The sequence below is a fragment of the Trichechus manatus genome, unplaced genomic scaffold, assembly GCF_000243295.1.
Source record: "Trichechus manatus latirostris isolate Lorelei unplaced genomic scaffold, TriManLat1.0 scaffold00191, whole genome shotgun sequence".
Classification (NCBI taxonomy): Eukaryota; Metazoa; Chordata; class Mammalia; order Sirenia; family Trichechidae; genus Trichechus; species Trichechus manatus.
This window is the reverse complement of record NW_004444127.1, coordinates 4,685,432-4,697,515: the sequence shown is the minus strand read 5'-3', so window position 1 is coordinate 4,697,515 and position 12,084 is coordinate 4,685,432. Positions and strand designations below refer to the sequence as shown.

Genomic DNA, 12,084 nt, shown 5'->3' with positions numbered 1-12,084 from the left:
AGCTGACTTGGAGTATTTGAACCACTAAGTCTACAGCATAATGAATAAACACTATCCCTGTTCTAAGAGAGATTATAATCTTGTGGAGAAAACAGAGAAAATAAAAATGTACTTACTTATAAAGTAAGTAAAGCTTGTGATCATTCATTTCAAGGCTATAAACGGGATGAAGAGCTAGGGAATAACTGAGAGGAATTACTAGAGAAAAGACTTCTTGAGGAGGTGGGCGGTCATCTGAAAATTAAAAAAAAAAAAAATTGAGAGGGTTCGATTCAGATGAAGCATCTGGGAAAAGAGATTCCAGCAGAGAGAAGAGTGAGAACAAAAGCCATGAACTGGGAAAAGCCTGAATTGTTCAAAAACAGGTTAAAAAGAAAGAAAGCTAAAGGTGGTCAGAGCCTTGTGAGAAAGGATGAAATACAAAATGAATAGGAGAGGTAGGCAGTAATGTGGTTAGGCAGAGCACTGCAGTATCTTGAACAGATTTGTATGTTTAAAGATGCCACTAGGTATTGTGTGTGTAAGAGATTTCATTGAATGGGGAGGATGAGATCTCATTGTACCTATAGGAAAAATTTGTTCTTGGCATGGAAGCTAATGACCATCCAGGATTTGTTGTTTCATCCAAAGTTTCTTCATGGCGTTTTTCACCTCTGCATTTCTCAGGGTAGAGGTCAAGGGATTTAACATGGGGGCAACAATGGTAAAGGACACAGCCACTGCCTTGTCTACGAGGTAAGTTGCCACAGGTCTCATGTATAAGAAAATGCATGGCACAAAGAACAAGACAACCACCATGAGGTGGGAGCCACAGATGGAGAGAGCTTTACGCCACTCTTCAGAGCTGCAAGACTTCAGGGAGCAGAGAATGACCACGTAGGAGACAATGAGGATAAGGAAGATGGTCACACACATCACCCCACTGTTGAGGATGACCAAGAGGCCCAAGACGTGGGTGTCCATGCAGGCCAGTGTCAGCAATGAAAATAAATCACACATAAAGTGATCATTGACATTGGGACCACAGAAGGGTATTTGGTACCTGAAGAGATGCTGTATTGTTGCATGCATGGACCCCCCTACCCAGGCCCCTCCCAACAGCAGGCAGCACATCCTAGGATTCATGATGGTCATGTAGTGTAGGGGCTTACAGATGGCCACATAGCGGTCATAGGCCATCACGATGAGAAGTATGATCCCTACCCCACCAAAGAAATGTTCTGCAAAGAGCTGGGTCATGTAGCCTTCGAGGGAGATGGTAGTACTTTCAGACAGGGAATCCACAATCATCTTGGGGGCAATGACAGAAGAAAAGATGGCATCCATGAGGGACAAGGAAGTAAGGAAAAAATACATAGGTGACCTCAGACTCCGACTTGCAGTCATAGTTACCACAATGAGTAGGTTTCCCAACACGGTGACCACAGACATGAGTAGAAACACAGCAGAGAATATTTTCCACGGCTCTGGGTTCTTCGTTAAGACCCAAAAGAACGAATTCAGTCACATTGTTTTGATTCTCCATTTACTGTAGGCTGATTGAAGCACATAGCTATGAGCTGGAAAATCTGCAAGAGCAATATTTTTTTAAGTATTGTAAAAATGTTAATAACGCAACATTTGTCAATTCAATATTTTCACATGTACAATTCAATGATACCAATTACGTCAATCATGTTGTGCAACCATCACCAATATTCGTTGCCAAATTTTCCATCACCATAAACAGAAACTCAATGCTTCCTAAGTAATGGTTTCCCCTTTCCCCCTCTCTCCTGTCCCTGGTAATTACTATTAAACTCTGATCTCTATATATTTGCCTATTCTAGGTATTTCGTATTAGTCAAAGTACATAACATTTGTCCTTTGCAAAAGCAATATTATTATTTTTTCTTTATTGTGCTTTGGAGGAAAGCTTACGGCTCAAGTTAATTTCTCATTCAAAAATGTATACGCATTGTTTTGTGACACTGGTTGCAATCCCCACAATGTGACAGCAATATTATTTTTAATTGATAATCACTGGGTGCATTAGAGATTTTTTGTGCACCATCTCACACCCTTGTGACCTATCTTTTTCTCCAACCATTGCTATCACAACCATCTCTTCCCAATTATATCCTGACAGTAGCTTGAGTTTAAAGATTCACCCAACACCACCTCCTTCACAGGCACATTTCTTGCTTTCTGTCCTTGCACTTGCAGTTTGAGATATTTCGGAGACCCTGATACATCATTCTGATGCAAACACACACTTAGAAATATGAGGGTGCTCACATCGCATAGGGAAACCTTGACCATTTAGATATAGGAGCCAGTAGATAAATGGTAACCAGCTTAACACAACCTTGGGTGAAGTTTCTTTCCTTCCCTGTTTCACTCTCCGCAGTTCTTCCTTTCCCCAAATAAACTACCTACCTACAAGCTCTTCTCTCAGCCTCTTCTTCTTGGGACCCAAACTAGGATGCTGACCTTCATTTATAACTAGGCACCCAAGAACTTGGAAATTTCCATATGAATTTTCATTCATTTATTTCACATATTTATTGAGCCCCTAGAATGTGCTACGGGGAAAGCCTACAAGACAGATAGGTCATATCCCAAGGGCTGTCTACTTACTAAAGCCTATTCTCTGCTCCTTCCATCTACACTTCTTCTTTTCCAAATTGGCTTAGTGGTGGTGTTGTTGTTGTTATTATTAATATCATTACATATTTATAATATGCAGTGAGTCCTTACTGTGTCTCAGGCAGTGGAATATCCTATGAGATATTTTCTTAATTTTAGAGTTAAGATACTGAAGCTTAAAGGAGTGAAAAAAGTGACACCATGGTCACACAACTAGTAAACACTGAAGCCAGCTCTTACTGGTTCCAAAATCATTTCTATTAAAAAATTATATTGCATCTCTTATGCTAGTATCAAGTGCACAGTATATGTGAAACACTGTTTCATGATATAGTTTCATTTTTCTAATAATCCAGTGAAATAGATGTATGCTTCCTGTACTCACCTATTCAACAAGACAATTCTACAGTAAAGAATATGTTCTGATTATATACATTAAGTATCCAATCCTGAACCTATAAATTTCAGCCTTTGACTAAGTGCCCAAATGTTTCGAGTAATTTTCCAGATGTGCTGATTATGGAAACTAAAATGTTCCAGGAAGATCCAAATACACAACTTGATAGGCACTATCTTTGCACATAGGCACAGTGCATATTATTCCTTCCCTAGTGACAAAGTCTGGATTTGAATCCAGAAAGCCAACTTTATAGCTGATGTACGTTTCTTGTGTCTGAACTTCTTACAGAGATAATTTTTCCCATGAAATCCTGGATAACAAGAAGATGCTAGCAATGTGTTTGGTGAGTCCCCCTGGGTCATCATTTTGTTAATGAGCAATCAGTAGCCCTGTGTTGTTGGGAAGATCTGTACCCCAAGCATATACACCATCAATAAGGGCTTCAAAGGACTGTTTCTGTCTCTAAGTCTTCCTAATTCACCTTGCTTTTTTTGAGAGATAAGGACTGGTTAGTGGAGATGGAATTATCTCCAGTAGCACTTTTGTAGAATGGAAGTTACTATACCATTGTAGATACAAAAACTAATGTTTATTTGGAATGCTTCTGCAGGAAGAGGAGGGTTACTCGCTAAACAAACTTTCTTAACTTCACCCTGTTCCTGAGCAAATCACTAGCACCACCCCCAACACACCACTACCATCACCCACTTGAGCAGAGATGCTCATAAATAGATGTATAGATTTTTATATTGATTGAGAAACGTATTTTAAAGATTTCAAATCACTATTACATTGATAATGAAAACCAGAAATCTGAACAATCGTTAACTAATTAAAACAGAAAAAAATAAAAATACCACAAAATTTTTTTCTGAGGAACTATTAGTAGAAAAATTAAGATTAAAGCAATTGGTAAAAAAGAAAACAAGATGTATATGTATGTATATATGTATATATATATATTATGTATTATATATACATATAGAGAGAGAAAAAGAGAGTCCTGGTGGCACAGTGGTTAAAGCATTCAGCTACTAACCAAAAGGTCAGTAGTTCACATCCACCAGCCACTCTGCAAGAAGAAGATGTGGCAGTACGCTTCTGTAAAGATTACAATCTTGGAAACCCTACGAGGCAGTTCTAATCTTTACTATAGTGTCTCTATGAGTCGGAATTGACTCAACGGCAACGGATATACATACACACATATATATATACATATATGTATATATATTTAAATACTATATTTTAAATGTATGCAAATGTATTTCAATATATGCAAATATATTAAACTATATGTGAGAGAATAGAATAGAATGAAAGAAAGGAAACAGAAATTTTTTCTAAAACTATCCTCATTACACCAAGTATTTTCATTCCTCTCCTTTGTACAAGCTCATCTCTGAAGCATACATACACACTCTTTTATTTGCTAATATTCACATATGGATAGAAGCCAAAATAGAGACACTTAAGTTTTGATAATGTGCCAAAAGTAATTAAGGTAAATCAAGCTAAAAATGGTTGATAGCTCAAGGCTCTCCACCGTGAGTTCACAATTTATGTAAACAGAATCAAACAAACAGGTAAAGTATTAGCACATTTTACATATAACTGTGTGTGTGTTTAGGTGATTCAATTATTTCAACAATTTCAAAATAGCAACTCAAATTAACAGGAACATGTTTAATACTTAAGTAAGTTTTTAAGGCCACCTCCAAAGCTCAGTCTGGTGTCATCTCTGTGACTTCTGAGAACCCAGCCAGTTACCCAACGGTCCTGGTAGGTAGAAGGTAGAAGACTGTTGAGATAAATTTTCTAGGATCATGTCAGAGTAACCAAAGGTCTGACTCCATCCAGGATTTACTCATGTGAAGCTTCTTTTATAGAAGAGCTAGAAATCATGACACGTGAAATTTCAACTTGGTTGTTCTAAATGTAGAGGCAAGTAAATCAGGACCTGTACAGCCAACAAATCGTCCTATTACTTAATGGGGAATTATTTTCATAGAACTTGATGGCAACGGGTAGAGTATCTAATGATTTTCAAAAGAAAGTTAAAACAGATGCTCTAAGTACCCAACAACTTAAATAGAAAACAACCTTTGTGGTTGGCAGAGTAATTTAAATTTCCTCCAAATAGGAAAGACTGCCAAAAGGAAGCCAGTAACACTATTTACAAAATTATTCAAGGGACTGTGCCTGCCATCTGGCTGTATTTCGAGCTTAATTTGAAAGCAGTGTCCAATCCACATCTTAGAAGAAGCATCATTAATAAGATGTCCTCCTTCGGGTAATGGACCTGTACTAAAAGAGGACAGAGTGCTATTTTCAAAAACTGGAAATGTGCCAACCTGCATCATTGCAATTGCATCCCTTTGAGGTTGGGTCTCTACTGACTGAGGAGCTAATTACCATGCAGTGAATTCCCATCTAGCCCTGCAGTGGTAGATTGTTCCCAGGGGCTGAGCATCACTGGAGCCAGGCCAACCTGATGCTCCACAAGCACAAATTCAGATCCTGGTATTAATGATTCAATTATTTACTCCAGAAATAAGCTCTGTCCTTCAATAACAAAATGGTCACACAATGATACTTCGGCTTGATAATATAGATCCAAAGAAAAAAGGAATATAACTTATTCTTGGCCATCTAGCCAAGGACTGAATTTTTCTATCACTTAGCCTGATAATCATCTCACCTTTAAAGACTATCATTAAAATTATATCACATCTGACTTTGTGTATTCCAAAGTCAAGAAAGACAGACCCTCTGTGCTTTGGGTTGCTGACCTTTGAATTAAACTTTATTCCTTTAGACTATCTCATTTCTAAATACATTTATTCAGTCAGTATTTCTATAATTACTTAGCATTTGATAGAATTTTTTTTTTTTTATATTTTTTACCATAATGCCTCAGTTGCATATTAAATTATGGCAGAATATATGATTAACTCATACAACAACTTTCCAATCTTCTGTGGCAATGCCCTACTGGATTAAAGAAAGAAGTTCTTAGATTATTCATTTTATATTTGAATTTTTATCATAAGACTCATTTAGTTGTATTTTCTTTCCCTACTTGAGAAACAATGTGAACAAGTATTTTAAGGGCAAATAAAAAGTTGGTGCAGAACTGGGCAAACTTCCTTCTGTTATGCATAAGGTTGCTATGAGTAGGAGCCAACTCCATGGCAATTAACAACAACGACAACAAAAAGTTGGTTAAAGCAAAAAAATAGTCTCCACTATTAAGGACTGAAAAAAGTGTCTCAGCCAGACAAAATAAGGATTAACTCTCTCTTACTTCATAACAAATTGTATTCTCAAGTAACTTGTTTCCAATTTAGATCTATTTGGGGTTATAGCCTTTATTCTTTTTCTACCTTCAATAATAAAAATATTAATATCCTACTTTTGCAACATACTTTGGAGTTTACAACTGGTTTATTAACACATTTGACCTTATACTTTGGAAGTCTTCTGAGAAGAAATTTTACAAAATACTTTCCTCACAGACGATGGACAACCTCTGCGTTTGGATCATCTTTATTAGTCTTCTATAATTACGCTACCTTCTCACCTAACGATTTACACCTGGAGCCTCCCAAGGTCACTCAATGGTGCAGACGGTTAAGCACTCAACTAGCAGAAAAATTGACGGTTTGAACCCACCCAAAGGGTCCTTGGAAAATAGGCCTGTCAATCTGCTTTTGAAAAGATCACAACCTTGAAAACCCTATGAAGCAGTTCTACTCTTACACACGTCGAGTCAGAATCAACTCAACAGCAACTAACAACAAGGAGACATTCTTTTCCTAATCACACACAGATATACTATCTACCTATTTATGCACTTTATGTATCTCTGTGCCTTACATATATAAATATATGTATATGTATATATATATACACCCATGTATGTATGTATATATATACACACACATACATATATATGTGAACACACACACACACACATATATATAAAGCAAGAGTTTTTCATCCCCCAAGAAACAATTTTTTTCTACTTGTAGGAGATAGCATCCTCATTACAAATGCGTGTGTTAGGGTAACCTCCTTAAAGAAAAAAAAGGAAGAAATGTGGTTATTTAAATTTGAACCTAACTCAAATTCTAGCTGTGCTTCAAACAACTACACAAATCTACATCTAGTTCTTATCTTTTGCATGACTCCTTTATAAAACTATTTTCCTCATTATACTTATTACTAACAAACTTACATTGTTCATTTATTTGTTTACTTGTTTACTACTCATCTAATCCTCACTGGAATTTAAGTTCCACGCAAACAGGACCCTTGTCTACAGTGTTCAACACTGTATGCCCAGTCCCTAGAACTGTCTGGCACACTGTAAGCACTGAACAATATTTCTTGATAAAGAAAATAAGCCATAATTTCCTAAACTTCATTGGCCATAGAGCCATTTTTCAAGTAATATATTGCATACAACACAGTATGCAATAACACTGGGAAAAACCCTAAAGAAACAATATTTACCTCTTCAAGGTGCTGCCTTCATGCCCAAGCAGAGTATCAATTCGCCTCCACGGTTGATGCTTATTTTTCCTCCAAACATCTCTCTTACCCATGTGTCACTTTCTTTTAAATTCAACCATTATTTATTCATTCCTTGAGCCGATTACATCCCACTTTTTAAATACACATACTCTCATGAAGCGTAATACATTTATGGGAATGAGGTCATTTTCTCTGACACAAGGGAATCAAGAGACTGTGATTAACCTGGGAAGCAGAGGTCAAGAGACAGCTGAAGGGAAGAAAGTGGCTCCCTCAAAAACAGTGGAGGAAAGCCTCAAGGACAATATTTACAAGGATAAGGTCTGCATTTTGATATTTTAGTATTATGCCAGGAAGCAGTTTGTGAAGTGAGAAGAATAAAGGAGACAGAATCTAAAAGACTTGAGAGTGTTGCTTAACCTCATTGCGACGTATTTTCTTCTTCTATAAAATGGGGTAAAGACCTGTCTAACTATGTTGTTGTTGTTAGGTGCAGTGGAATAGGTTTTGGCTCATAGCGCCCCTGTGTACAACAGAACGAAACACTGCCCAGTCCTGCACCATCCTCACAATCATTCTAACAATACTTGTGGCTAGAATGAAGAGAGTTACAGTATATGAAGAACCTAACAAAGCGTATGCCTCATAACTGGTCTTCAATAATGGTTAACTCACTCCTTTCAATTAGATAATGACCAACATTTTCACTGATTAAACCAAAGTATCTTCACACAAAAGAGCCAAATATGATTTATCATATTCATTTTTAGGAGCAAATATACATATTCTTTTTAAGTTGTTGTATTTTTAATAACCATAAATAATCAGATGGGAGTTGGTCCCCATAAGAGATTCTTCATGATAAATACAAAAGAATATATAATTCTTTAGCATTATTCCCAAACCAGCAGGACTCCACCCATTGAGAATGTCAGACTGCCTTACATTTCTTTAAGTTCTTATACCTTCCAAGTTTCCTAGTGACAATTTATAGTCTTCTCACTCCTTCACTCACACTTATTTTCTCCCCTAAGACATAGTCATTGACCTTGATTTTCTTCTTCAAATACTCCCTTTTTTCTTAGAGTAGAAATGACATGTGTTTAATACTTCTCCTATACTTCCCTTGGCTTATTCTCTTCTCTAACAGTCATAACACAAAATGAACCCCGAATCATGTAGTCTAGATTCTGCTGAAACATTTAATTGTCTCCAGCAATTGCGACTTTGGTCATTTTTAATATATAAGTGCTGATTTTATCCTGTTCGGGCCTGTGCATTGTGGGAGCAGGCTCTTTTTCTTAGAAATTAGAGACAGCCATCCATAAGATAGGATACACATCCACCCCAAAGAATGGCTTTACCATGCTCTGGTGTTACTATATAGTCAAATGATAGAGGAAATAGCTCCAGATGACCAATGAGTTTGAAAAAGGGGACACGTGTGAGAGGTAACGGGAATTGGAGAGATGTAGCCAAAAAAGCTTTGATTCATAAAGTCTTATGTAGTAATGTAGAATGACTGGTATTTTCCATGTGCATAAAGAAGCATTATAGCTGAAAGGTATTGCTACATAAGAGAAAAGTCTGCAACAAATTTGGCATCATTTTTCTTGGAGGACAAAGTGAATCATTAAGACTGAAAATAAGATTCTTACATAGAGACATAAACATACCACAGAAAGTGTATTTTATTTGAAAGAGAATATGACTGAGATATGGAAGACCTGGATTTAGATTCTGTAGCTGAGACTCTTAGATGTGTGACCTGAGGCAACTAAGTTACTAAACCTCTTTAAGCTTCAATTTGCTTACCTGTAGAATGGACACATACTACTGAAACTACCAATTGAGTACATAGATGAAATCACCTAACTCATTTAATATAAATACATCTACAGAGCAATAGCTTTGGAACCTTACCATAAGTCTTTGTGTTGAGATTAAATTAAAAAAAAGAAAATGTTTACCTTCATTGCTTTCAATGGCTCCTCAAGTCTTGGTATGGAAAAAAAAAATCCTTATAGTCATGAAAAACTAAGCACTATGAGGATATTTGAGAAAATAAGACAAAATTAGGGGTAAATTCAAAAAGTCTGGCTTATATTTTGTGCTGAAAAAAAAATTTAGAGACAGGATACTAACTGTTTCTTTCTTCTGTTAGTGTCTCTCTTTTTTCTTGGTAGATTAGTGGTGAGCAACAAAAAAATCAGCAATGGTTCTTTCATTCCCAATTGTCTACCCTTTCCCCCTGTATATCCATCTAAGAACTTCTTTTCTCTTTTTTGCTTACTGCAAGCAAAACCAAATATACCAAAAAAAAAAGAAAAGAAAAGAAATTCTGAGACCAAGGATGCTGTGGAAAAGCCAATTTCATCCAAGTAACATATGCATGAAGAATTTAATACAAGAGTAATGAAACTGGAGCAAAACATACCCTAGAATCACCAAACTAGGGGCTTACAGTTCTTTCTCTTATGTATATATCCTGACTGTATGCCCAACGAGCATTGGAGTTTCAGTAAAGTACATGAAAAGCTATCAAAAGCACCTAGAAAAGGGCCTAACCACTATTAAACACTCAATAAATGTTTGTTTCTGGGCCTTTTTTTCATTAATAATCTGGAAAACTTGAAAATCCTCTTTCACAGTTTACCACAGATATGATCCTTCCTATTTATTTACATCATCACTTTCTGGCGTAATAAACAGCCTAAGTTACCCTTGTCTTCAACAAACTCCTCATGGAATTTTTTACGTCTGTGTTTCTGACTGTATAAATGATAGGATTTAACATGGGGGTGAGGATTGCAAAAAACACAGTCACCAACTTGTCCACTGGGTAAGTGGCCACAGGACCCATGTAAGTGAATATGCAGAGCACAAAGAAGAGTACAACTACAGTAAAATGGGAACCACAGGTGGAGAGGGCTTTGCGCCTCCCTTCAGAGCCATGACATTTCAGGGAGCTTAGGATGACTATGTAGGAGATGAGTAACATGGAAAAAATGAGCAAGCACATGGCCCCACTGTTGGCAGCCACCACCATTCCAAGCATGTAGGTGTCTCTGCAGGCAAGCTTCAGCAGTGGGAAGAGGTCACACATGAAATGATCAATGATACTGGGGCCACAGAAGGGCAAGTTGATCATGAAGAGAATCTGCCCTGTGGCGTGAAGAATCCCACCAATCCAGGCCACGACTACCAGGAGGTGGCAGAGCCCCTGTCGCATGATGGTGGTGTAGTGCAGGGGCTTGCAGATGGGCACATAGCGGTCATAGGCCATGACAATGAGGAGGATGATCTCTGACCCTCCCAGGAAGTGTTCCACAAAGAGCTGAGTCAGGAAGCTGCCCAACAAGATGATTCTCCTCTGGTAGAGCAGGTCGATGATCATTTTAGGAGTGGTGACGGAGGTGTAGGAGGCATCTATAAAGGACAAGTAGGTGAGAAAGAAGTACATGGGAGCTGAAAGTGCAGGGCTGAGGGAGATGGTGATGACAATGAGCAGATTGGCCAGCACAGTAAATAGGAAAATGAACAAAAAGACAATGAAAAGTATTTTCTGCAAGTGTGGATTCTGTGTGAGTCCTAGGAGAATAAACTCAGTCACATTGTTGGGAGGTATGAGACGATCCATTAAGGGAATGATGCCTTTCTGAGCCTGAATGATATGCAAAAAGATAAAGAAAGATACCTAATTAATCGCGAAAGGGTTATAGTTTGAATTTAACAGTATAGAAATAGGGTAGTTGCCATAATTATGCAGCATGTCCTTGGCACTCTTCACCACAGTAATTGCTTCAATTATTCTGTCCTCCATATGCTTTCTCCTTATTTTCAGACACCCGTCAACTATAAGGAAACCCTGGTGGCATAGTGGTTAAGAGCTACTGCTGCTAACCAAAAGGTTGGCAGTTCAAATGCACCAGGTGCCCCTTGGAAACTCTATGGGGCAATTCTACTCTGTCCTATAGGGTCGCTATGAGTCGGAATCAACTTGAAAGCAATGGGTTTCTTTGTCTTTATTTTATCAACTATAAAGCATATTCTGTAGGGCAATATTTGATGTGTAATTTACTGAGAAAATACTTGGCAGTGTACCTGAGGGGAACTGGATTCTTATCCTGTGTCCACCTCCATGTGACTTTGCTAAATCCTTTCCCTAAGCTTCTGAGCCCTCCTCTGCACCTGTGAGTTTAGAAATTGTAACTGTGAAATGTATTTTGGAGGCTTCTAAGGGCTGCACACAGATAAGAGTTATTCCTTCTTCCAGGAGAATTTACATTTGATCCCCCAGCTCTAACTGTGGAATGAAAGACATTGTCTCCTGGTCAAGAAATATCTATCATAAGGAGTCAGATTAGGGAATTTTGTAACTAGTTGGAAACACCCTCCCTGGCATCTACCACAACGCATGTGCTTTTCATGTCTGTTTCCTTGCTGTGCCCAGTAAAGAGGCTGGCATAGTGTCTGCAGTGTCTGGCACTTACCAAGTGACAAATCAATTCTTGGTG

At 37.7% G+C, this 12,084-nt stretch overlaps 1 protein-coding gene and 1 pseudogene across 2 annotated transcripts; both read right to left on the bottom strand.

Annotated features, from left to right (window-relative positions):
• Positions 1-594: 594 nt before the first annotated feature.
• On the bottom strand, positions 595-1,531 carry LOC101346263 (olfactory receptor 4C6-like). The gene is given in 2 exon segments (XM_012558857.2): positions 595-1,482; positions 1,484-1,531. Coding segments are annotated over 2 exon segments (930 nt in total). The 5' UTR covers positions 1,526-1,531.
• An 8,749-nt stretch (positions 1,532-10,280) lies between these two features.
• Positions 10,281-11,544, bottom strand: LOC101346011 (olfactory receptor 140-like; annotated as a pseudogene). The gene has a single exon (XR_002825804.1). The product of XR_002825804.1 is annotated as an olfactory receptor 140-like (transcript).
• Between the last annotated feature and the right edge of the window lie 540 nt (positions 11,545-12,084).